Here is a 27,347-nt window from a genome sequence, read left to right as displayed (position 1 = left end):
AAGATAGAAGAAAAGCCGGAAATTCATCTGCCGGCTTCTGTAAAATCACAGCAGGAGCCAACAGGATAGAAGAGATGGATTACATACAGTAAATACAAATAGAATAGGCAGATATATAGATGTCAGTGACAAATACAATTAATACAGTGTGTGTGCAAATTACGGGACATATATTTAATTAATAAAAGATTATTTCCCGGAAAAAAATGGCTTGGGCTCTCACACAATTTTCAAAACCAGCAGAGGGAAAGCCAGAGAATGGCGGCCCATGTTTATAGCCTGGGAAGGCTATAAAGCCTTGGAGCTTCCCAGGCTATTAATATCAGCTCACAACCGTATACTTAGCCTTTACTGGCTATTAAAATGGGGGGCCCCCAAAAAAATGAAGTGAGGTCCCCCCATAATTAATAACCAGCAAAGGCTAGGCAGACAGCTGTGGGATGATATTAATAGCCTAGGAAGGGGCCATGCATATTTCCTCCCCCCCCCAGTTAAAAACATCAGCACTCAGCCGCCCCAGAAAAGGCGCATCTCTGAGATGCGCCAATTCCTGTAATTAGCCTCGCTCTTCCCACTTGCCCTGTAGCGGTGGCAAGTGGGGTAACAGTTGTGGGGTTTGATGTCACCTTTGTGACATCAATGGATGGATTTACTGTATGTAATCCATCTCTTCTATCCTGTCGGCTCCTGCAGTGAATTTACAGAACCCGACAGATGTATTACTGGCTTTTCCTCTATCAATCTCTCTATGCAATATATATATATATATACAGTGGGGCAAAAAAGTATTTAGTCAGTCAGCAATAGTGCAAGTTCCACCACTTAAAAAGATGAAAGGCGTCTGTAATTTACATCATAGGTAGTCCTCAACTATGGGAGACAAACTGAGAAAAAAAAATCCAGAAAATCACATTGTCTGTTTTGTTATCATTTTTTTTGCATTTTATGGTGGAAAATAAGTATTTGGTCAGAAACAAACAATCAAGATTTCTGGCTCTCACAGACCTGTAACTTCTTCTTTAAGAGTCTCCTCTTTCCTCCACTCATTACCTGTAGTAATGGCACCTGTTTAAACTTGTTATCAGTATAAAAAGACACCTGTGCACACCCTCAAACAGTCTGACTCCAAACTCCACTATGGTGAAGACCAAAGAGCTGTCAAAGGACACCAGAAACAAAATTGTAGCCCTGCACCAGGCTGGGAAGACTGAATCTGCAATAGCCAACCAGCTTGGAGTGAAGAAATCAACAGTGGGAGCAATAATTAGAAAATGGAAGACATACAAGACCACTGATAATCTCCCTCGATCTGGGGCTCCACGCAAAATCCCACCCCGTGGGGTCAGAATGATCACAAGAACGGTGAGCAAAAATCCCAGAACCACGCGGGGGGACCTAGTGAATGAACTGCAGAGAGCTGGGACCAATGTAACAAGGCCTACCATAAGTAACACACTACGCCACCATGGACTCAGATCCTGCAGTGCCAGACGTGTCCCACTGCTTAAGCCAGTACATGTCCGGGCCCGTCTGAAGTTTGCTAGAGAGCATTTGGATGATCCAGAGGAGTTTTGGGAGAATGTCCTATGGTCTGATGAAACCAAACTGGAACTGTTTGGTAGAAACACAACTTGTCGTGTTTGGAGGAAAAAGAATACTGAGTTGCATCCATCAAACACCATGCCTACTGTAAAGCATGGTGGTGGAAACATCATGCTTTGGGGCTGTTTCTCTGCAAAGGGGCCAGGACGACTGATCCGGGTACATGAAAGAATGAATAGGGCCATGTATCGTGAGATTTTGAGTGCAAACCTCCTTCCATCAGCAAGGGCATTGAAGATGAAACGTGGCTGGGTCTTTCAACATGACAATGATCCAAAGCACACCGCCAGGGCAACGAAGGAGTGGCTTCGTAAGAAGCATTTCAAGGTCCTGGAGTGGCCTAGCCAGTCTCCAGATCTCAACCCTATAGAAAACCTTTGGAGGGAGTTGAAAGTCCGTGTTGCCAAGCGAAAAGCCAAAAACATCACTGCTCTAGAGGAGATCTGCATGGAGGAATGGACCAACATACCAACAACAGTGTGTGGCAACCTTGTGAAGACTTACAGAAAATGTTTGACCTCTGTCATTGCCAACAAAGGATATATTACAAAGTATTGAGATGAAATTTTGTTTCTGACCAAATACTTATTTTCCACCATAATATGCAAATAAAATGTTAAAAATACAGACAATGTGATTTTCTGGATTTTTTTTTTCTCAGTTTGTCTCCCATAGTTGAGGTCTACCTATGATGTAAATTACAGACGCCTCTCATCTTTTTAAGTGGTGGAACTTGCACTATTGCTGACTGACTAAATACCTTTTTGCCCCACTGTATATATATATATATATATATATATATATATATATATATATATATATATATATATACGGTATATATATTCTATATGTATACATCTATTCTATTCTAACATGTCAGTGTGATTTTTACTGTACACGACAGGAATTGCCGGCTTTTCTTCTAGCTATCTATTATTGTGTGGGTGTGTTTTGATGATTACCGTATATACTCGAGTATAAGCCGAGATTTTCAGCCCAAATTTTTGGGCTGAAAGTGCCCCTCTCGGCTTATACTCGAGTCAAGGTGGGTGGCAGGGTCGTGTTATGGCTGGCAATCAGGCAACACAGCGTGCAGTAATCAGCGCACATACAGAGATCTGGCAATAACCAAAAACAATAGGACGAGCTCTGAGACGTGGAATCTCTGTAGACTGCAGTACCTGATCTATCCTCACACAACTATAAGCAGCAGTGGATTGCGCCTATCACTACCTATGCAACTCGGCACTGCCTGAGGAGCTGACTAGCCTGAAGATAGAAATACAAGCCTGACTTACCTCAGAGAAATACCCCAAAGGAATAGGCAGCCCCCCACATATAATGACTGTTAGCAAGATGAAAAGACAAACGTAGGAATGAAATAGATTCAGCAAAGTGAGGCCCGATATTCTAGACAGAGCGAGGATAGCAAAGAGAACTATGCAGTCTACAAAAAACCCTAAAACGAAAACCACGCAAAGGGGCAAAAAGACCCACCGTGCCGAACTAACAGCACGGCGGTGCACCCCTTTGCTTCTCAGAGCTTCCAGCAAAAGTTAATAGCAAGCTGGACAGAAAAAACAGAAAACAAACTAGAAGCACTTATCTAGCAGAGCAGCAGGCCCAAGGAAAGATGCAGTAGCTCAGATCCAACACTGGAACATTGACAAGGAGCAAGGAAGACAGACTCAGGTGGAGCTAAATAGCAAGGCAGCCAACGAGCTCACCAAAACACCTGAGGGAGGAAGCCCAGAGACTGCAATACCACTCGTGACCACAGAAGTGAATTCAGCCACAGAATTCACAACAGTACCCCCCCCTTGAGGAGGGGTCACCGAACCCTCACCAGAACCCCCAGGCCGACCAGGATGAGCCACATGAAAGGCACGAACAAGATCTGGGGCATGGACATCAGAGGCAAAAACCCAGGAATTATCTTCCTGAGCATAACCCTTCCATTTGACCAGATACTGGAGTTTCCGTCTAGAGACACGAGAATCCAAAATCTTCTCCACAATATACTCCAATTCCCCCTCCACCAAAACAGGGGCAGGAGGCTCCACAGATGGAACCATAGGTGCCACGTATCTCCTCAACAACGACCTATGGAATACATTATGTATGGAAAAGGAGTCTGGGAGGATCAGACGAAAAGACACCGGATTGAGAATCTCAGAAATCCTATACGGACCAATAAAACGAGGTTTAAATTTAGGAGAGGAAACCTTCATAGGAATATGACGAGAAGATAACCAAACCAGATCCCCAACACGAAGTCGGGGTCCCACACGGCGTCTGCGATTAGCGAAAAGCTGAGCCTTCTCCTGGGACAAGGTCAAATTGTCCACTACCTGAGTCCAGATCTGCTGCAACCTGTCCACCACAGAATCCACACCAGGACAGTCCGAAGACTCAACCTGTCCTGAAGAGAAACGAGGATGGAACCCAGAATTGCAGAAAAATGGAGAGACCAAGGTAGCCGAGCTGGCCCGATTATTAAGGGCGAACTCAGCCAACGGCAAAAATGACACCCAATCATCCTGGTCAGCGGAAACAAAACATCTCAGATATGTTTCCAAGGTCTGATTGGTTCGTTCGGTCTGGCCATTAGTCTGAGGATGGAAGGCCGAGGAGAAAGATAGGTCAATGCCCATCCTACCACAAAAGGCTCGCCAGAACCTCGAGACAAACTGGGAACCTCTGTCAGAAACAATATTCTCAGGAATGCCATGTAAACGAACCACATGCTGGAAGAACAAAGGCACCAAATCAGAGGAGGAAGGCAATTTAACCAAAGGCACCAGATGGACCATTTTAGAAAAGCGATCACAGACCACCCAAATGACCGACATTTTTTGAGAAACGGGAAGGTCAGAAATGAAATCCATCGAAATATGTGTCCAAGGCCTCTTCGGGACCGGCAAGGGCAAAAGCAACCCACTGGCACGTGAACAGCAGGGCTTAGCCCTAGCACAAATTCCACAGGACTGCACAAAAGCACGCACATCCCGCGACAGAGATGGCCACCAGAAGGATCTAGCAACCAACTCCCTGGTACCAAAGATTCCTGGATGACCGGCCAGCACCGAACAATGAAGTTCAGAGATAACTTTACTAGTCCACCTATCAGGGACGAACAGTTTCTCGGCCGGACAACGATCAGGTTTATTAGCCTGAAATTTCTGCAACACTCTCCGCAAATCAGGGGAGATGGCAGACACAATGACTCCTTCCTTGAGGATACTCGCCGGCTCAGATAACCCCGGAGAGTCGGGCACAAAACTCCTAGACAGAGCATCCGCCTTCACATTTTTAGAGCCCGGAAGGCATGAAATCACAAAATCAAAACGAGCAAAAAATAACGACCAACGGGCCTGTCTAGGATTCAAGCGCTTGGCAGACTCAAGATAAGTAAGGTTCTTATGATCAGTCAAAACCACCACGCGATGCTTAGCACCCTCAAGCCAATGACGCCACTCCTCGAATGCCCACTTCATGGCCAGCAACTCTCGGTTGCCCACATCATAATTACGCTCAGCAGCAGAAAATTTCCTGGAAAAGAAAGCACATGGTTTGAACACTGAGCAACCAGAACCTCTCTGTGACAAAACCGCCCCTACACCAATCTCAGAAGCATCAACCTCGACCTGGAACGGAAGAGAAACATCAGGTTGACACAACACAGGGGCACAGCAAAAACGACGCTTCAACTCCTGAAAAGCTTCCATGGCAGCAGAAGACCAATTAACCAAATCAGCACCCTTCTTGGTCAAATCGGTCAATGGTCTGGCAATGCTAGAAAAATTACAGATGAAGCGACGATAAAAATTAGCAAAGCCCAGGAATTTCTGCAGACTTTTTAGAGATGTCGGCTGAGTCCAATCCTGGATGGCCTGAACCTTAACCGGATCCATCTCGATAGTAGAAGGGGAAAAGATGAACCCCAAAAATGAAACTTTCTGCACACCGAAGAGACACTTTGATCCCTTCACGAACAAGGAATTAGCACGCAGTACCTGGAAAACCACTCTGACTTGCTTCACATGAGACTCCCAATCATCTGAGAAGATCAAAATGTCATCCAAGTAAACAATCAAGAATTTATCCAGATACTCACGGAAAATGTCATGCATAAAAGACTGAAAAACAGATGGAGCATTGGCAAGTCCGAACGGCATCACCAGATACTCAAAATGACCCTCGGGCGTATTAAATGCCGTTTTCCATTCATCTCCCTGCCTGATTCTCACCAGATTATACGCACCACGAAGATCAATCTTAGTAAACCAACTAGCCCCCTTAATCCGAGCAAACAAGTCAGAAATCAATGGCAAGGGATACTGAAACTTAACAGTGATCTTATTAAGAAGGCGGTAATCAATACACGGTCTTAGCGAACCATCCTTCTTGGCTACAAAAAAGAACCCTGCTCCCAATGGTGACGACGATGGGCGAATATGTCCCTTCTCCAGGGACTCCTTCACATAACTGCGCATAGCGGTGTGTTCAGGTACGGACAAATTAAATAAACGACCCTTAGGGAATTTACTACCAGGAATCAAATCGATAGCACAATCACAATTCCTATGCGGAGGTAGGGCATCAGACTTGGACTCTTCAAATACATCCTGAAAGTCCGACAAGAACTCTGGGATGTCAGAAGGAATGGATGACGAAATAGACAAAAATGGAACATCACCATGTACTCCCTGACAACCCCAGCTGGTTACCGACATAGAGTTCCAATCCAATACTGGATTATGGGTTTGTAGCCATGGCAACCCCAACACGACCACATCATGCAAATTATGCAGTACCAGAAAGCGAATAACTTCCTGATGTGCAGGAGCAATGCACATGGTCAGCTGGGCCCAGTACTGAGGCTTATTCTTGGCCAAAGGTGTAGCATCAATTCCTCTCAACGGAATAGGACACCGCAAAGGCTCCAAGAAAAATCCACAACGTTTAGCATAATCCAAATCCATCAGATTCAGGGCAGCGCCTGAATCCACAAACGCCATGACAGAATACGATGACAAAGAGCACATTAAGGTAATGGACAAAAGGAATTTGGACTGTACAGTACCAATAACGGCAGAGCTATCGAACCGCCTAGTGCGTTTAGGACAATTAGAAATAGCATGAGTAGAATCACCACAATAGAAACACAGTCTGTTCAGACGTCTGTGTTCTTGCCGTTCTACTTTAGTCATAGTCCTGTCGCACTGCATAGGCTCAGGTTTACTCTCAGACAATACCGCCAGATGGTGCACAGATTTACGCTCGCGCAAGCGACGACCGATCTGAATGGCCAAGGACATAGACTCATTCAAACCAGCAGGCATAGGAAATCCCACCATTACATCCTTAAGAGCTTCAGAGAGACCCTTTCTGAACAAAGCCGCTAGTGCAGATTCATTCCACAGAGTGAGTACTGACCACTTCCTAAATTTCTGACAATATACTTCTACATCATCCTGACCCTGGCATAAAGCCAGCAGATTTTTCTCAGCCTGATCCACTGAATTAGGCTCATCGTAAAGCAATCCCAGCGCCTGGAAAAATGCATCAACATTACTCAATGCAGAATCTCCTGGTGCAAGAGAAAACGCCCAGTCCTGTGGGTCGCCGCGCAAAAAAGAAATAATAATCAAAACCTGTTGAATAGGATTACCAGAAGAATGAGGTTTCAAGGCCAAAAATAGCTTACAATTATTTCTGAAGTTCAGGAATTTAGTTCTGTCACCAAAAAACAAATCAGGAATCGGAATTCTTGGTTCTAGCATCGATTTCTGATCAATAGTATCTTGAATCTTTTGTACATTTACAACGAGATTATCCATTGAGGAGCACAGAGCCTGAATATCCATGTCCACAGCTGTGTCCTGAAGCACTCTAATGTCTAGGGGAAAAAAAAGACTGAAGACAGAACTAAGAAAAAAAAATGCTGTCAGGATTTCTTTTTTCCCTCTATTGGGAATCATTGGTGTGGCTCCTTGTACTGTTATGGCTGGCAATCAGGCAACACAGCGTGCAGTAATCAGCGCACATACAGAGATCTGGCAATAACCAAAAACAATAGGACGAGCTCTGAGACGTGGAATCTCTGTAGACTGCAGTACCTGATCTATCCTCACACAACTATAAGCAGCAGTGGATTGCGCCTATCACTACCTATGCAACTCGGCACTGCCTGAGGAGCTGACTAGCCTGAAGATAGAAATACAAGCCTGACTTACCTCAGAGAAATACCCCAAAGGAATAGGCAGCCCCCCACATATAATGACTGTTAGCAAGATGAAAAGACAAACGTAGGAATGAAATAGATTCAGCAAAGTGAGGCCCGATATTCTAGACAGAGCGAGGATAGCAAAGAGAACTATGCAGTCTACAAAAAACCCTAAAACGAAAACCACGCAAAGGGGCAAAAAGACCCACCGTGCCGAACTAACAGCACGGCGGTGCACCCCTTTGCTTCTCAGAGCTTCCAGCAAAAGTTAATAGCAAGCTGGACAGAAAAAACAGAAAACAAACTAGAAGCACTTATCTAGCAGAGCAGCAGGCCCAAGGAAAGATGCAGTAGCTCAGATCCAACACAGGAACATTGACAAGGAGCAAGGAAGACAGACTCAGGTGGAGCAAAATAGCAAGGCAGCCAACGAGCTCACCAAAACACCTGAGGGAGGAAGCCCAGAGACTGCAATACCACTTGTGACCACAGAAGTGAATTCAGCCACAGAATTCACAACAGGGTCGGCGGGTGAGGGGGTGAGGGCGCTGAGGTATACTTACCTAGTCCCAGCGATCCTCGCGCTGTCCCTGCTGTCCCACGGTCTTCTGTGCTGCAGCTTCTTCCCCTCTTCAGCGGTCACGTGGGACCGCTCATTACAGAAATGAATAGGCGGCTCCACCTCCCATAGGGGTGGAGCCGCCTATTCATTTCTCTAATCAGCGCTGCCGGTGACCGCTGATTAGAGAAAGAAGCTGCGGCACCGAAGACCAGCTGTGACAGGCAGGGGGAGCCGGACGTCGGGACCAGGTAAGTATGTAATATTCACCTGTCCGCGTTCCAGCCGCCGGGCGCCGCTCCATCTTCCCGGCGTCTGCGCTCTGACTGTTCAGGTCAGAGGGTGCGATGACGCATATAGTGTGCGCGGCGCCCTCTGCCTGATCAGTCAGCGCAGAGACGCCGGGAAGATGGAGGCGCCGGAACGAGACGCCGGGAGCTGCAATCAAGAGAGGTGAGTATGGCTTTTTTTTTTTTTTTTACTGCAGCAGCGGCAATGGCACAGCTTTATATAGGGAACTATGAACGGTGCAGAGCACTATATGGCAGAGCTATAGGGAAATAATGAATGGTGCAGAGCACTATATGGGGCACAGCTATAGGGAACAATGAACGGTGCAGAGCACTATATGGGGCACAGCTATAGGGAACAATGAACGGTGCAGAGCACTGTATGGGGCACAGCTATAGGGAACAATGAACGGTGCAGAGCACTATATGGGGCACAGCTATAGGGAACAATAAACGGTGCAGAGCACTGTATGGGGCACAGCTATAGGGAACAATGAACGGTGCAGAGCACTATATGGGGCACAGCTATAGGGAACAATGAACGGTGCAGAGCACTGTATGGGGCACAGCTATAGGGAACAATGAACTGTGCAGAGCACTATATGGGGCACAGCTATGGGACAATCATGAACGGTGCAGAGCACTATATGGGGCACAGCTATAGGGAAATAATGAACGGTGCAGAGCACTGTATGGGGCACAGCTATAGGGACAATCATGAATGGTGCAGAGCACTGTGGGGCACAGCTATGGGGCAATAATGAACATGCAGAGCACTATATGGCACAGCTATGGGGCAAGAATGATCTATTTTTATTTTTTGAAATTCACCGGTAAATGCTGCATTTCCACACTAGGCTTATACTCGAGTCAATAAGTTTTCCCATTTTTTTGTGGCAAAATTAGGGGGGTCGGCTTATACTCGGGTCGGCTTATACTCGAGTATATACGGTATTTCCTTTGAAAAAGATGTGTAAATGACAGAGAATTGCTGTATGTAAAAGCTCATGTTAAAATCGCATTGCAATCAGATAGCAATCCCAATGCACTCAGATGTAAATCGGATGCTAGGTGTGAAAATCGCATTCTACTCTCGACACTCGTATGGCACTCGTCCGTTTTTTAGGTCCAGATATCAGAACTTTTTTTTTCTCACATATGGGTACATACCCTTAGGGTATGTACACACAGTGCAGATTTGCCTGCGGATCCGCAGTTGATTGGCCGCTGCAGATTCATAGCAGTTTTCCATCAGGTTTACAGTACCATGTAAATCTATGGAAAACCAAGTCCACTGTGCCCATGGTGCGGAAAATACCGCACAGAAACGCTGCATTGTATTTTCCGCAGCATGTCAATTCTTTGTGCGGATACCGCAGCGTTTTACACCTGCTCCTCAATAGGAATCTGCAGGTGTAAAACCGTAGGTGAAATCCACACAAAAAAACGCAGGAAATCCGCGGGTAATCTGCAGATAAAACGCAGTGCGGAAAAATCCGCACACCAATCCGCAACATGGGTACATAGCCTAAAAGTAAAATCATTGTAATCCAGGCTCTCTGCCCCTATATTATGCTGTTCTCAGATAAAATAGCAAAAACCTTCTGACAAATTTCCTTTAATAATTTATCCACTCTATCACAAATGATTGTAAAGGCAGACTGCATGGATAGGGGCTGGATTTTCTACAGCTGCGACAATGGTGCTAAATGAAAAAAACTTAATTTAATGTGTTCTGTCTCTGCCATCTAATATTGTTACCCTGATTATTTGCTTGCATAATTGCAGTTTCCTCAGTATACAGTATTGATATATTCATGCCTTTATTCATCTGTGATGCTTTGGCTCCCTCTAGCGGCCAGAGTTATGTTGGCAGTTCAATCTTGTTTTTGTATTATCCATGTCTGATTCTCCTCCTCCTTTGCAATGCATTATGGTAGCTCAGCCTCCATTTCCCTCCATTTTTCCTTTCACTTTCTTCAGTTTGCCTTCAAGGGAAGACGCTTCACTTCATCCCCCTTGCGATTGCATTGCCGGTATGTCTTTATGCTTCATATAGATATTCCAGCTCTATATTAGCTTAGTTTAACCAGTTGTACTCCCAGTTTAGTCACTAGCTTTCTAAATGTTATGCATAATGTATATCATGTGTATTATGTATCTGTTCTATGCCATGCACTGATTCTATGTATATCATTGTTCACAGTTTCACCGCATCAATATACCACTACGTTTAATAAAGCACAGACTCAACCACAGTCTCCTTATTGGACCCCGGTATAGCGGTTTAGCTGACTGTATAGCTACGTATGAGCCTGCCTCAGCTAGTGAGGACAGAACAGTGAAACGGCATCCATCCAACTAGTGGGATTCAAGTCACCGGCTACTCAGAGACTAAATACAGCTACAGCAATCTCTGCACAGCCAAGCACTTTCCCAAGACACCATGTCTCACAAATCGCATAGGACAAGATCTGTTACTTCCGTCTCCTCAAAGACAACATCCATCAGCAGCGCTGTCGCCATTGCCCGCGCAAATGCTGAAGCTGCCAAAATACGAGCGAGCTTTGCTGACCAAGAGATGCAACTTAAATTAGAAAAAGCACGCATAGATGAAGAGAGAGCCGATCAAGAGAGAAGGTCGCGCTTAGAGAGAGCCGATCAAGAGAGAAGGTCGCGCTTAGAGAGAGCCGATCAAAAGAGAAGGTCGCAGTTAGAGAAGGCACGTGTGGATGCCGCCTTAGAAAGCCTAGCAGCAAAAAGGGAAGCTGCCGCAGCCCTCGCCGAAGCAGAATCGCTAGAAGCCGCGCAAAATCCCAAGCTGCATAGCCAAAGCAGTACGTCTAGTCTGGAGTTTCCACTGCAAGACTCACCACAACGCACATCTCAGTATGTTAATGACCTTCCTGATCCAAACTATAACCCTGAACCAGTACCAAAACCAGAATACGACACCTCCAGCGAAGTGAGCGAGAGTCGTCACGAGGCTCAGGACAGAAACAAACTCGAAAATGTGAGGCAAAACAACTCTGCTAATGACTACCTTGCCCCTCATCAGGTAACTAACGTGGATCACCCTGCTGACGCACCGTACATCAGGCCGAAGCAATACGACACCGGCTGGCGCCACCATGAGGACACTAACAGGTACGAACGCACCTCACATCACTATCAGGGCGACCCATCACCAGTATACTCTGCTGACAACCGGTTCACAACAGAATTTGCCAAGTTCTTCACACGACGTGAACTGGTTGCCAAGGGACTCATGAAATTCACTGACCGAGCTGAAGGTTACAGAGCTTGGAAAGCTTCCTTCCAAAATGTCATTAGAGACTTGGGGCTACAACACAGGGAAGAGATAGACCTGTTAGTCAAATACCTGGGAGAAGAGTCAGTCAAACACGCAGTAAGGATCAGAGACATTAATATAAACCGCCCTGAGACTGGCCTCAAAGAGATCTGGAAAAGGCTGGATGAGTGTTACGGCTCAGCAGAAGTAATAGAAAGAGCCTTGTTCAAAAGAATTGATGACTTTCCTAAAATATCTAACAAAGGTCTCCAGAAACTTAGAGAGCTAAGCGACTTGCTAAAGGAAGTCCAAGTTGCCAAATACGAGGACGACCTACAGGGACTTGCATTTCTCGACACAGCCAGAGGTGTTAACCCTATAGTCCAGAAGTTGCCCTACAATCTACAGGAGAGGTGGCTCACACATGGTTCCACGTACAAATACAAACACAGCGTTCCATTCCCTCCCTTCTCCGTTTTTGTAGACTTCATACACCAACAAGCGAGAATTAGAAACGATCCCAGCTTTGACTTTGCAATACCATATGCCACACCATCACCACCTGCAAATCCACGCAGAACATCTGTGGAAGTACACAAGACTTATGTTTCTTCTCCAGGTTCTAATTACAGGTCTGCTGGCTGCTCCCAATCAGAGACAAAGGTGCAGGACCCTGACAAGCAGTGCCCACTTCATCAGAAGCCTCATCCTCTCCTGAAATGCAGAGCCTTCAGAGGAAAATCTATGCCAGATCGCAGAAGCTTCCTGAAAGAAAACGGTATCTGCTACAAGTGCTGCTCGTCCACAGCTCATCTCGCCAAGGATTGCAAGGTCAGTGTAAAATGCACAGAATGTGGCACCACAGATCATAACACCGCTCTACACCCTGGCTCAGCTCCATGGAGTACACAAAACACGCCAGCTGACAGTGAGCATGGCGGGGAGGAAAGGAGCACAGATACAGCTACGCCAGAGATCACTTCACAATGTACCGAGGTCTGCAAAGGGACAATAGACAGTAGGTCCTGTTCAAAAATATGCCTCGTCAAAGTATACCCGAAGGGCCATAGAGACCAAGCTGTAAGACTGTATGCTATCTTAGATGACCAAAGTAATCGATCCTTGGCTAGATCAACGTTCTTTGACCTATTCAACATCAAAGGGCCAAGCACTCCCTACTCCTTAAAGACGTGTGCAGGTACTGTGACAACAGCAGGCAGGAAAGCTACTGACTACCAGATCGAGTCTTAAGACGGACAATTCTGCCTACCACTACCTACGATCATCGAATGTAACCAGATCCCAGACAACAGATCTGAAATCCCTACGCCAGATGTAGCAATCCATCACGCTCACTTAAAACAAATAGCACACCTCATACCGGAACTCGACCATCAGGCCCAGATAATTCTGCTGTTGGGGAGAGATATCCTACAGGTTCATAAAGTGAGACGTCATATCAACGGACTCCACAATGCTCCGTATGCCCAAAGGCTAGACCAAGGATGGGTCATAATTGGCAACGTATGCTTGGGACGCATGCACGCCCCATCTTCTGTGACAAGCATGCTGACAAATACATTGGAGAAAGGACGTCCATCTCTGTTTCAACCTTGTAACAATGAGTTCCATGTCAGGGAACTGCCACACAGCATCCAACTACCTGATCATTTAATAGACTTTACTCACGACAGCAGTATAGTGTCGGGAAGCTATGAGGATCAGTTAGGGGGCACAGTCTTCCAGAGAACTAAGCAGGACAACCAAGTGGCAATGTCGGTAGAGGACAAGTTGTTCTTAGAGGTAATGGACAAGGGACTCGTTAAAGATGAGACCAACAGCTGGGTCGCACCTCTTCCCTTCAAAACCCACAGACCACGTCTACCGAACAACAGAAATCAGGCATTACAACGTTTCTCCTCTCTCATTCGTAATCTGCAAAAGAAACCAGAGATGAAAGATCACTTTTTCTCCTTCATGTCAAAGATTTTTGAAAACCGTCATGCAGAACTAGCTCCCACTCTCAAAGACTCTGAAGAATGCTGGTTCCTACCCATGTTCGGAGTATACCACCCTAAGAAACCAGGCCAGATCAGAGTCGTGTTTGATTCCAGTGCTAAATTTAATGATGTCTCCCTGAATGACGTTCTGCTGACAGGACCAGACCTCAATAACAAACTACTGGGTGTACTTATGCGCTTCCGTAAGGATTCCATTGCCTTCATCGCTGACATCCAGCAAATGTTCCATTGCTTCCTTGTGAGAAAGAGAGACAGGAACTTCCTAAGATTCTTCTGGTACAGAGACAATGATCCTACTAAAGAAGTCACAGAGTATCGCATGAGAGTGCACATCTTTGGCAACAGTCCTTCACCTGCAGTCGCCATTTACGGACTCAAAAGGTCAGCTCAGGAAGGAGAACCAGAATACGGAGCAGATGTCAGACAATTCATAGAAAAGGACTTTTATGTCGACGACTGTCTAAAAGTCATGCCTTCAAATGAGACTGCCATCAGTCTTCTCAGGAGAGCTCAGGACATGCTTGCCTGCTCGAACCTTAGGCTTCATAAAATAGCCTCAAACAGCCAAGAACTCATGGAAACGTTCCCTTCTCAAGACCTATGTAATGGTCTCAGAGACCTGGACCTGGGGTCAGACCCCGCACCAATGCAACGCAGCCTCGGGCTTCTCTGGAATCTACAATCAGACACTTTCACCTTTCAGGTCAGCCAGGAAGAAAGGCCTTTCACACGTAGAGGCGTCCTGTCTACCATCAACAGTCTGTACGACCCCTTGGGTTTCGCAGCTCCTGTTACTATACAAGGCAAGGCCCTACTAAGAGACTTAACTAGGGAAACATCTGACTGGGATGCACCTCTGCCACCTGATAAGAGGATCCAGTGGGAAGAGTGGAAGAACTCATTAGCGGCACTCTCCAACTTGCATATGCCAAGACCATACACCCCTGTGCCATCTACTGAGATACAGAGCCAAAGACTGTACGTATTTGCAGATGCTTCTGTCAAAGCAATTGCCGCTGTTGCCTACCTCAAAACTGTAGACTCCAAATGTCAGTGCCACATTGGTTTCGTCATGGGAAAGGCCAAACTCGCACCACAACCAGAGCACACTATACCCAGGTTAGAGCTTTGTGCCGCAGTCTTAGCCGTTGAGTTAGCGGAGTTCATCGCATCCGAAATGGATATCGACCTGACACAAGCCAAGTTCTACTCAGACAGCAAAGTAGTCCTGGGATATATCCACAACGAAACCAGGCGATTCTACGTTTATGTCAATAACAGAGTGCTACGAATCAGGAGATCAGTTCACCCACAGCAGTGGCATTACATACCCACAGACCAGAATCCCGCAGATCATGCAACTAGAGCAGTTGACGCAAGTTGACTAGGAAGCACAACGTGGCTCTCTGGACCAAAACTATTGTACATTGAGGAATGTTTTCCAGACACCTTCGAACTTGTAGGAGAGGACTCAGATGCTGAAATCCGCCCTCAGGTGTCTACACTACATACAATGACCTCTGTTATCCAGCTTGGATCTTGCAGGTTCGACAGATTCTCAAGTTGGAAGTCACTTACTCGAGCCATTACCTGCCTGACACATATAGCTCGCTCATTCAGGACCACCAGAACTCGTGACATGGAAAAATGTAAAGGAGCAGTGAGGCTCACCTACGAAAGCCTAATCACCTTCATGGCTGAAGCTGCAGCTATAATTAACGCAAGACCCCTGGTTCCAGTTCCTAACAACCCTGAGGAGCCTTTGTTATTGACTCCAGCTACTTTTCTTACCCAGAAAACAGGACTGTCCAGTGCCCCTCCAGGAGGATTCGACGCGAAGGACCTCTACAAGCGCCAATGGAGACAGGTACAAAGTCTTGCAAATACTTTCTGGGACAGGTGGCGCAAACAATATTTGTCTACCCTGCAGCCACGGACGAAGTGGCAATCTGCTAAACCTAATCTGAACATAGGTGACCTTGTTCTTGTGAAAGACTGTCAGATTCACCGGAACCAGTGGCCACTTGGTCTAATTACCGCAACGTTCCCGAGCAAGGACGGCAACGTCCGCAAAGTTGAGCTAAGGATGACCAAAGGGAATGAACCTAAGACATTTTCCAGACCGGTATCTGAACTGGTCCTATTGTTGCCTTCGGAAGAAAGGAGTAGTGACATCCGTTGATGCCAGACGGGGAGTGTTCTGTCTCTGCCATCTAATATTGTTACCCTGATTATTTGCTTGCATAATTGCAGTTTCCTCAGTATACAGTATTGATATATTCATGCCTTTATTCATCTGTGATGCTTTGGCTCCCTCTAGCGGTCAGAGTTATGTTGGCAGTTCAATCTTGTTTTTGTATTATCCATGTCTGATTCTCCTCCTCCTTTGCAATGCATTATGGTAGCTCAGCCTCCATTTCCCTCCATTTTTCCTTTCACTTTCTTCAGTTTGCCTTCAAGGAAAGACGCTTCACTTCATCCCCCTTGCGATTGCATTGCCGGTATGTCTTTATGCTTCATATAGATATTCCTGCTCTATATTAGCTTAGTTTACCAGTTGTACTCCCAGTTTAGTCACTAGCTTTCTAAATGTTATGCATAATGTATATCATGTGTATTATGTATCTGTTCTATGCCATGCACTGATTCTATGTATATCATTGTTCACAGTTTCACCGCATCAATATACCACTACGTTTAATAAAGCACAGACTCAACCACAGTCTCCTTATTGGACCCCGGTATAGCGGTTTAGCTGACTGTATAGCTACGTATGAGCCTGCCTCAGCTAGTGAGGACAGAACATAATGATTAAGAGGTACATCCCAACATTTTTGTCCATATAGTGAACAATAGGTGTAATTCAGATGGAAAATATATTAACAGATGAAATCAACATTGATGCAGAGTCTTAAGGAAATACTTCAGCTTTATAAGTACTGCAAGAAAAATGCTCAACATGAAGAAGCAAATCATACCGGAATATCATGAGGATACTCATTCTTAAGTTCTTTTAGTGCAAGAAATGCAGCCTCCTTCCTTGCCAGTTTCTTTGTGTTTTTCATACTGCTTTGTGGATAGGTTTTGTTCCCAATCTGTGCACTGCAGGAAAATCTGCATATAACATTGACAAAAAGTGAAAGATAACGTTAGGCCGGGTTCAGACGAGTGTATGAAGAAAATGTCCACATCATCATCCATGGTCCATCTGTATGTCCAATTTTAAACATCCTTGTGGCATCCGTTTTTATACATCAAGATTTTAAACAATGTACAAAGACCAAATACATTTTCCTATGCTAAAATTTACAATGTAAATGTAAAATGATGATATACAGACGATCCGCATGGGATCTCTTTTTTTTTTTTTTTGCACACCCATAGACTTGATAAGGGAAGTCTCATCTGAAATACAGAAAAAAAAACTAGTGCGCTTAGGGCAGTCCCACACGTCCAGATAATTCTGGTACCGGAATTATCTGTGTCCGTGTGCCGCTGCGTTTCTGTGGCACATCAGTGTGGCACACGTGCGGCACACGTGTGCCGCCCGTGTGCCCACTGGGTACCACACGCACCGTGCCGGAGACAGCGCTAAAGTTTAGCGCTGTCCCCTGCATCGTGCTGAAGCCCCATTCATATCTTCCCTGCAGCAGCGTTTGCTGTAGAGAAGATATGAATAATAGTGTGTAAAATCCAGATCCAGGTCCCCACCCCCCTACCACCCTCTGTGCGCCTATGAGAGGTGGAGCCGCATATTCATTACTGTAAATGAGCGGCCCCACGTGACCGCTCATACAGTACAAGGTGCGGCGAGGACAGGACACTGCGAGGGAGCTGGTTGCTGGGTGAGTATTTTAATCACAGCGGGGGGTGGGGACCTGGATCTGAATTTTACACACTATTATTCATATCTTCTCTACAGCAAACGCTGCTGCAGGGAAGATATGAATGGCGGATTCAGCACCAGTGGGGGGGACAGCGCTTAATGTAGCGCTGTCTCCTGCACGGCACACAGACTGCACACGGACAATGTCCGTGTGCGGTACGTGTTTTACATGGACCCATTGACTTTAATGGGTCCGTGTAATCCGTGCGCTCCCACGAACACTGACATGTCTCCGTGTTTGGCACACGGAGACACGGTCCGCAAAAAATCAATGACATCTGCACAGATGCCATTAATTTTTATGTGTCTACGTGTGTCAGTGGCTCCTGTACGTGAGGAAACTGTCACCTCACGTACCGGAGCCACTGACGTGTGAAACCGGCATTAGTCCGTGTAAAAAAACAAACAAAAAACTGTCACCTGCACACCAATTCAATAGCAATGGTCTGTGTGCACATGTATGTATAATGTATGTATAATATGCTCAGCTGAACATACAGGGCCCATTTAGCCATTGCTCATAGTTTGAATATGAGCTTCGTTGGAGTGGCCTTTCTAAGGCTACTTTCACACTAGCGTCGGCCCGACATACCGACGCATACTGTGCAAGCACCGCACAACGGGGGCAGAGGATGCAGTTTATCAACACATCCGCTGCCCCATTGTGAGTTGCGGGGAGGTGGGGGCGGAGTTCCGGCCGCGCATGCGCAGTCGGAAATGGCGGACATGACACAGCAAAAAACGTTACATGTAATGATTTTTGCTGCCGATGGTCCGCTACAACACGACGCAACTGTTGCACAATGGTTGCGACGTGTGTCAATGCGTCGCTAATGTTAGTCTATGGGGAAAAACGCATCCTGCAGACAACTTTGCAGGATGCGTTTTTTCCCCTAAACAACGCATTGCGACGTATTCCAAACGACGCTAGTGTGAAAGTAGCCTAAGGCTACTTTCACACTAGCATCGTACGACGCACGTCGCAATGCGTCATTTTGGTGAAAAACGCATCCTGCAAAATTGCTTGCAGGATGCGTTTTTTTCTCCATAGACTAACATTAGCGACGCATTGCGACGCTTTGCCACACGTCGCAACCATCGTGCGACGGTTGCGTTGTGTTGCGTCGGACCGTCAAAACCAAAAAACGTTGCATGTAACGTTTTTTGGTGCGTCGTGTCCACCATTTCCGACCGCGCATGCGCAGTTGAACTCCGCCCCCTCCTCCCCGCAGCTCAGAATGGGGCAGCGGATGCGTTGAAAAACTGCATCCGCTGCCCCCGTTGTGCGGCGCTTTCACAGTATGTGTCGGTACGTCGCAACGTCGCATTGCGACGTGCGTCGTACGACGCTAGTGTGAAAGTAGCCTAAGCAGCGCAGCAAACACCCTATAAGACCCTATTTTTTGATCAGTATTTCATAAGTATTTGTATGCCAAAACCAGGAGTGTCCCAGAACATGTGTCAATATTTCTTTTCTCTGTAAGTTCCACTAATAGTTTTGGCATACAAACATTGATGCAAAATACTGACCAAATAATGACATGTGAATGAGGTATTAAAAAGGAAAACAATTGTCAAGTGCAATGATTTCTAAGGTGGCATAATAGTTGATGGTTTATGTGCACAGACTGATTGTACGGCCAATCATTTTGTGTGCATACAGGTGTGTTCAACCTGCTGAAAAAGACCCTTAGGATATGTGCACACGTTGCGGAATTTGCTGCGGATCTGCAGCGTTTCCGCAGCTGCAGATCCGCAGCAGTTTCCCATGAGTTTACAGTACAATGTAAACTTATGGGAAACCAAAAACGCTGTGCACATGCTGCGGAAAAAAACGCGCGGAAACGCAGAGGATCATTCTACGTGTGCACATACCCTTATATGACCGCATACGGCAGGGGTGTCAAACTGCATTCCTCGAGGGCCGCAAACCATGCGTGTTTTCAAGATTTCCTTAGCATTGCACAAGGTGCTGCAATCATTATGTGTGTAGGTGATTAAAGTATCACCTGTGCAGTACAAGGAAATCCTGAAAACATGACCTGTTTGCAGCCCTCGAGGAATGCAGTTTGACACCCCTGGCATACGGGCTTGCATGTAACATAGTAACATAGTTAGTAAGGCCGAAAAAAGACATTTGTCCATCCAGTTCAGCCTATATTCCGTCATAATAAATCCCCAGATCTACGTCCTTTTACAGAACCTAATAATTGTATGATACAATATTGTTCTGCTCCAGGAAGACATCCAGGCCTCTCTTGAACCCCTCGACTGAGTTCGCCATCACCACCTCCTCAGGCAAGCAATTCCAGATTCTCACTGCCCTAACAGTAAAGAATCCTCTTCTATGTTGGTGGAAAAACCTTCTCTCCTCCAGACGCAAAGAATGCCCCCTTGTGCCCGTCACCTTCCTTGGTATAAACAGATCCTCAGCGAGATATTTGTATTGTCCCCTTATATACTTATACACGGTTATTAGATCGCCCCTCAGTCGTCTTTTTTCTAGACTAAATAATCCTAATTTCGCTAATCTATCTGGGTATTGTAGTTCTCCCATCCCCTTTATTAATTTTGTTGCCCTCCTTTGTACTCTCTCTAGTTCCATTATATCCTTCCTGAGCACCGGTGCCCAAAACTGGACACAGTACTCCATGTGCGGTCTAACTAGGGATTTGTACAGAGGCAGTATAATGCTCTCATCATGTGTATCCAGACCTCTTTTAATGCACCCCATGATCCTGTTTGCCTTGGCAGCTGCTGCCTGGCACTGGCTGCTCCAGGTAAGTTTATCATTAACTAGGATCCCCAAGTCCTTCTCCCTGTCAGATTTACCCAGTGGTTTCCCGTTCAGTGTGTAATGGTGATATTGATTCCTTCTTCCCATGTGTATAACCTTACATTTATCATTGTTAAACCTCATCTGCCACCTTTCAGCCCAAGTTTCCAACTTATCCAGATCCATCTGTAGCAGAATACTATCTTCTCTTGTATTAACTGCTTTACATAGTTTTGTATCATCTGCAAATATCGATATTTTACTGTGTAAACCTTCTACCAGATCATTAATGAATATGTTGAAGAGAACAGGTCCCAATACTGACCCCTGCGGTACCCCACTGGTCACAGCGACCCAGTTAGAGACTATACCATTTATAACCACCCTCTGCTTTCTATCACTAAGCCAGTTACTAACCCATTTACACACATTTTCCCCCAGACCAAGCATTCTCATTTTGTGTACCAACCTCTTGTGCGGCACGGTATCAAACGCTTTGGAAAAATCGAGATATACCACGTCCAATGACTCACCGTGGTCCAGCCTATAGCTTACCTCTTCATAAAAATTGATTAGATTGGTTTGACAGGAGCGATTTCTCATAAACCCATGCTGATATGGAGTTAAACAGTTATTCTCATTGAGATAATCCAGAATAACATCCCTCAGAAACCCTTCAAATATTTTACCAACAATAGAGGTTAGACTTACTGGCCTATAATTTCCAGGTTCACTTTTAGAGCCCTTTTTGAATATTGGCACCACATTTGCTATGCGCCAGTCCTGCGGAACAGACCCTGTCGCTATAGAGTCCCTAAAAATAAGAAATAATGGTTTATCTATTACATTACTTAGTTCCCTTAGTACTCGTGGGTGTATGCCATCCGGACCCGGAGATTTATCTATTTTAATCTTATTTAGCCGGTTTCGCACCTCTTCTTGGGTTAGATTGGTGACCCTTAATATAGGGTTTTCATTGTTTCTTGGGATTTCACCTAGCATTTCATTTTCCACCGTGAATACCGTGGAGAAGAAGGTGTTTAATATGTTAGCTTTTTCCTCGTCATCTACAACCATTCTTTCCTCACTATTTTTTAAGGGGCCTACATTTTCAGTTTTTATTCTTTTACTATTGATATAGTTGAAGAACAGTTTGGGATTAGTTTTACTCTCCTTAGCAATGTGCTTCTCTGTTTCCTTTTTGGCAGCTTTAATTAGTTTTTTAGATAAAGTATTTTTCTCCCTATAGTTTTTTAGAGCTTCAATGGTGCCATCCTGCTTTAGTAGTGCAAATGCTTTCTTTTTACTGTTAATTGCCTGTCTTACTTCTTTGTTTAGCCACATTGGGTTTTTCCTATTTCTAGTCCTTTTATTCCCACAAGGTATAAACCGCTTACACTGCCTATTTAGGATGTTCTTAAACATTTCCCATTTATTATCTGTATTCTTATTTCTGAGGATATTGTCCCAGTCTACCAGATTAAGGGCATCTCTAAGCTGGTCAAACTTTGCCTTCCTAAAGTTCAGTGTTTTTGTGACTCCCTGACAAGTCCCCCTAGTGAAAGACAGGTGAAACTGTACAATATTGTGGTCGCTATTTCCTAGATGCCCAACCACCTGCAGATTTGTTATTCTGTCAGGTCTATTAGATAGTATTAGGTCTAAAAGTGCTGCTCCTCTGGTTGGATTCTGCACCAATTGTGAAAGATAATTTTTCTTGGTTATTAGCAGAAACCTGTTGCCTTTATGGGTTTCACAGGTTTCTGTTTCCCAGTTAATATCCGGGTAGTTAAAGTCCCCCATAACCAGGACCTCATTATGGGTTGCAGCTTCATCTATCTGCTTTAGAAGTAGACTTTCCATGCTTTCTGTTATATTTGGGGGTTTGTAACAGACCCCAATGAGAATTTTGTTACCATTTTTCCCTCCATGAATTTCAACCCATATGGACTCGACATCTTCATTCCCTTCGCTAATATCCTCCCTTAAAGTGGACTTTAGACAAGACTTTACATAGAGACAAACCCCTCCTCCTCTCCGATTTTTACGATCCTTTCTAAACAGACTGTAACCCTGTAAGTTAACTGCCCAGTCATAGCTTTCATCTAACCATGTCTCGGTTATTCCCACTATGTCAAAGTTACCTGTAGATATTTCTGCTTCTAGTTCTTCCATCTTGTTTGTCAGGCTTCTGGCGTTTGCGAGCATGCAGTTTAGAGGATTTTGTTTTGTTCCAATCTCCTCACTGTGGATTGTTTTAGAAATGTTCTTACCTCCCTTCTGAGTATGTTTTCCTGGGTCGTCTTTGTACGAGTCTAATGTTTTTCTTCCCGTCCCCTCTTCTTCTAGTTTAACGCCCTCCTGATGAGTGTAGCGAGTCTTCTGGCGAATGTGTGTTTCCCAGGTTTGTTGAGGTGTAGTCCGTCTCTGGCGAGGAGTCCATCATACCAGTAATTCACACCGTGGTCCAGGAATCCAAATCCTTGTTGTCTGCACCATCGTCTTAGCCAGTTGTTTGCATCAAGGATCCTGTTCCATCTCCTGGTGCCATGCCCATCTACTGGAAGGATAGAAGAAAAAACTACCTGTGCATCCAGTTCCTTTACTTTCTTCCCCAACTCTTCAAAGTCCTTGCAGATTGTCGGTAGGTCCTTCCTTGCCGTGTCATTGGTGCCAACATGTATCAGAAGAAATGGGTGGACGTCCTTGGAGCTGAAGAGCTTTGGTATCCTATCGGTCACATCCTTGATCATCGCACCTGGAAGGCAGCATACTTCTCTTGCAGTTATGTCCGGTCTGCAGATGGCTGCTTCTGTGCCTCTCAGTAGTGAGTCTCCCACCACCACCACTCTTCGTTGCTTCTTGGCTGTACTTTTTGCTGTCACTTGTTGCTGTGTGCCCTTTTCTTTTTTGCTTGCTGGTATTGCTTCATTCTTAGGTGTGCCATCTTCATCCTCTACAAAGATTTGATATCGGTTCTTCAGTTGTGTGGTTGGTGATTTCTCCATGGTCTTCTTGCTTCTTTTGGTCACATGCTTCCACTCATCTGCTTTTGGAGGTTCTCTGACACTTTTTGCACCTTCTGTGACCAGTAGAGATGCTTCTGTTCTGTCTAGAAAGTCTTCATTCTCTTTGATGAGTTTCAAAGTTGCTATTCTTTCTTCCAGACCCCGCACCTTTTCTTCTAAAAGGGCCACTAGTCTACACTTCTGACAGGTGAAATTGGATTCTTCTTCTGGTCGATCTGTGAACATGTAGCACATGCTGCAGCTCACCATGTAGGTTGTCACATCTGCCATGTTGCTCCTAGATCCTGCTGACTTGCTGTGTGTTTTCCTTCTTGTGTAATCTACTCAGCCAAGCTCTCTTGCAATAATGTCCTACAGGCAAAAATTCTGTTGTTTGGTGATGCTTTCGAAGCAGCTGGTCCCGGCTGTACCCAACGATCTTCTAGCTTAGGGAGACTTCGCTTCTCCCAGAAGGCACCTGGAATATGCAAATTAGCCTCCTGAAGCTTGAATCCCTGGTTTGGTGATGCTTTCGAAGCAGCTGGTCCCGGCTGTACCCAACGATCTTCTAGCTTAGGGAGACTTCGCTTCTCCCAGAAGGCACCTGGAATATGCAAATTAGCCTCCTGAAGCTTGAATCCCTGGTTTGGTGATGCTTTCGAAGCAGCTGGTCCCGGCTGTACCCAACGATCTTCTAGCTTAGGGAGACTTCGCTTCTCCCAGAAGGCACCTGGAATATGCAAATTAGCCTCCTGAAGCTTGAATCCCTGGTTTGGTGATGCTTTCGAAGCAGCTGGTCCCGGCTGTACCCAACGATCTTCTAGCTTAGGGAGACTTCGCTTCTCCCAGAAGGCACCTGGAATATGCAAATTAGCCTCCTGAAGCTTGAATCCCTGGTTTGGTGATGCTTTCGAAGCAGCTGGTCCCGGCTGTACCCAACGATCTTCTAGCTTAGGGAGACTTCGCTTCTCCCAGAAGGCACCTGGAATATGCAAATTAGCCTCCTGAAGCTTGAATCCCTGGTTTGGTGATGCTTTCGAAGCAGCTGGTCCCGGCTGTACCCAACGATCTTCTAGCTTAGGGAGACTTCGCTTCTCCCAGAAGGCACCTGGAATATGCAAATTAGCCTCCTGAAGCTTGAATCCCTGGTTTGGTGATGCTTTCGAAGCAGCTGGTCCCGGCTGTACCCAACGATCTTCTAGCTTAGGGAGACTTCGCTTCTCCCAGAAGGCACCTGGAATATGCAAATTAGCCTCCTGAAGCTTGAATCCCTGGTTTGGTGATGCTTTCGAAGCAGCTGGTCCCGGCTGTACCCAACGATCTTCTAGCTTAGGGAGACTTCGCTTCTCCCAGAAGGCACCTGGAATATGCAAATTAGCCTCCTGAAGCTTGAATCCCTGGTTTGAATGTAGTTGACTGGCTTTGTTTTAACAGCCACAGTCTAAACCAAATTGCTTTTAAAGATATCTCCGGGATTATCTTTACTTGCAGACTTCATATAAAACAAGCCTCCTGATGACATTTCGGAAAATTTTGATAAGTAGCCACTAGCCAGGATTTCTACATAGTTTGCAAAGTTTTACAATTGCTGTAATAGAAACATTTATTACATTTAATGACTTCCTCATAAGCAAGGCCTGTGATTTTACATACACATATACGGTATATTCTTACTGCTCCCACACTGGAAGTCTATAAGAAATCTATGAAAAAAAAAAGTTGAGAGGGGGACACTCGGCATTCAAGGAAATCTGTCAGAGACCCTGATTCCAGTGATGTATCACTTAGCTACTGGGTGCAGTAGTTAAGATAGAGTCACAGTTCTTTCTGCTGCAGATCTAGCAGAGCTTAGTTGTTGAGCTGTGTATAACCCGCTCACACCACAGTTTTCTGTGTACATTATATAGTGACAGAGCTGCTAATCAGTGATGGAGGAGTGGTTGGACTAGGATGTGTGCCGCCCCAGCCGGGCCACTGTGGTAACGGTAATGGGTCACGACGGTTCCAAGTGCTGGTCGAGTCCGTCCGGGTGCGCACGCCAGTCTTTGTCAATTGTGGAGGTTAATTATATTAACCCCTTAGGGACCGCCAATAAGCCTTTTAACGGCGGCCGCTAAGGGTACTTAAACCACAGCGCCGTTAATTAACGTCGCTGTGGAAAAAGTAAATAGCGCCCCCCAGACGCCGATTTTCTCCGGGGTCTCGGCTGCCGGGGGTAGCCGAGACCCCAGAGAACATGATTCGGGGGTTTTTTAACCCACCCCGCATTTGCGATCGCCGGTAATTAACCGTTTACCGGCGATCGCAAAAAAAAAAAACGCGATCTCTTTTTAATTTCTCTGTCCTCCGATGTGATGTTAGGGTTACGGGTAGGGTTAGGGCTAGGGTTAGGGCTAGGGTTGGGGCTAAATTTAGGGTTAGGGTTGGGGCTAAATTTTGGGTTAGGGTTGGGGCTAAATTTAGGGTTAGGCTTCTTTCACACTTACGTCGGTACGGGGCCGTCGCAATGCGTCGGCCCGACATACCGACGCACGTTGTGAAAATTGTGCACAACGTGGGCAGCAGCTGTAGTTTTTCAACGCATCTGCTGCCCAATCTATGTCCTGGGGAGGAGGGGGCGGAGTTACGGCCACGCATGCGCGGTCAGAAATGGCGGATGCGACGTACAAAAAAAGTTTCATTGAACGTTTTTTTGTGCCGACGGTCCGCCAAAACACAACTGATCCAGTGCATGACGGACGCGACGTGTGGCCATCCGTCACGATCCGTCGGCAATACAAGTCTATGGGCAAAAACGCATCCTGCGGGCACATTTGCAGGATCCGTTTCTTGTCCAAAATGACGGATTGCGACGGATGCCAAACGACGCAAGTGTGAAAGTAGCCTTAGGGCTAGGGTTAGGGTTGGGGCTAAAGTTAGGACTAGGGTTGGGGCTAAAGTTAGGGTTAGAGCTGGGATTAGGGTTAGGGTTTGGATTAGGGTTGGTATTAGGGTTAGGGTTGGCATTAGGGTTACGCTTGGGATTAGGGTTAGGTTTGGGATTAGGGTTAAGGTTAGGGTTGTGATTAGGGGTGTATTGGGATTAGGGTTAGGTTTGAGGTTAGGGTTGAGATTAGGATTAGGGTTGTGTTGGATTTAGGGTTTTGATTAGGGTTATGGTTAGGGTTGACATTAGGGTTGTTTTGGGGTAAGGGTTGGGATTATCGTTAGGGTTAGTGATTAGGATTATGGATCAGGTTGGGATTAGGGTTAGGGGTGTGTTGGGGTTAGGGTTGGAGCTAGAATTGGGGGGTTTCCACTGTTTAGGTACATCAGGTGGTCTCCAAACACGACAGCCAATTTTGCGCTCAAAAAGTCAAATGGTGCTCCCTCCCTTCTGAGCTCTGCCGTGCGCCCAAACAGTGGGTTACGCCCACATATGGGGCATCAGCGTACTCGGGATAAATTGGACAACAACTTCTGGGGTCCAATTTCTCTTGTTACCCTTGTGAAAATAAAAACTTGGGGGCTACAATATCTTTTTTGTGAAAAAAAAATATATTTTTTATTTTCACGACTCTGCATTCTAAACTTCTGTGAAGCACTTGGGCATTCAAAGTTCTCACCACATATCTAGATAAGTTCCTTGGGGGGTCTAGTTTCCAAAATGGGGTCACTTGTGGGGGGTTACTACAGTTTAGGTAC

General features: G+C 45.7%; 1 protein-coding gene across 1 annotated transcript in view; it reads right to left on the bottom strand.

Moving 5' to 3' along the window:
- The window catches only part of LOC138681518 (interferon-induced, double-stranded RNA-activated protein kinase-like), a 129,568-nt gene that overhangs the window by 50,645 nt on the left and 51,576 nt on the right, over nucleotides 1-27,347 (bottom strand). Inside the window, exon 9 of the mRNA XM_069769092.1 lies at nucleotides 16,972-17,107. Coding sequence (XP_069625193.1) covers nucleotides 16,972-17,107 — 136 coding nt within the window. The remainder of the gene's footprint in view (nucleotides 1-16,971; nucleotides 17,108-27,347) is intronic.

The sequence above is a fragment of the Ranitomeya imitator genome, chromosome 5 (assembly GCF_032444005.1).
Source record: "Ranitomeya imitator isolate aRanImi1 chromosome 5, aRanImi1.pri, whole genome shotgun sequence".
Taxonomy (NCBI): Eukaryota; Metazoa; Chordata; class Amphibia; order Anura; family Dendrobatidae; genus Ranitomeya; species Ranitomeya imitator.
This window is presented reverse-complemented; position numbering and strand designations above follow the sequence as displayed.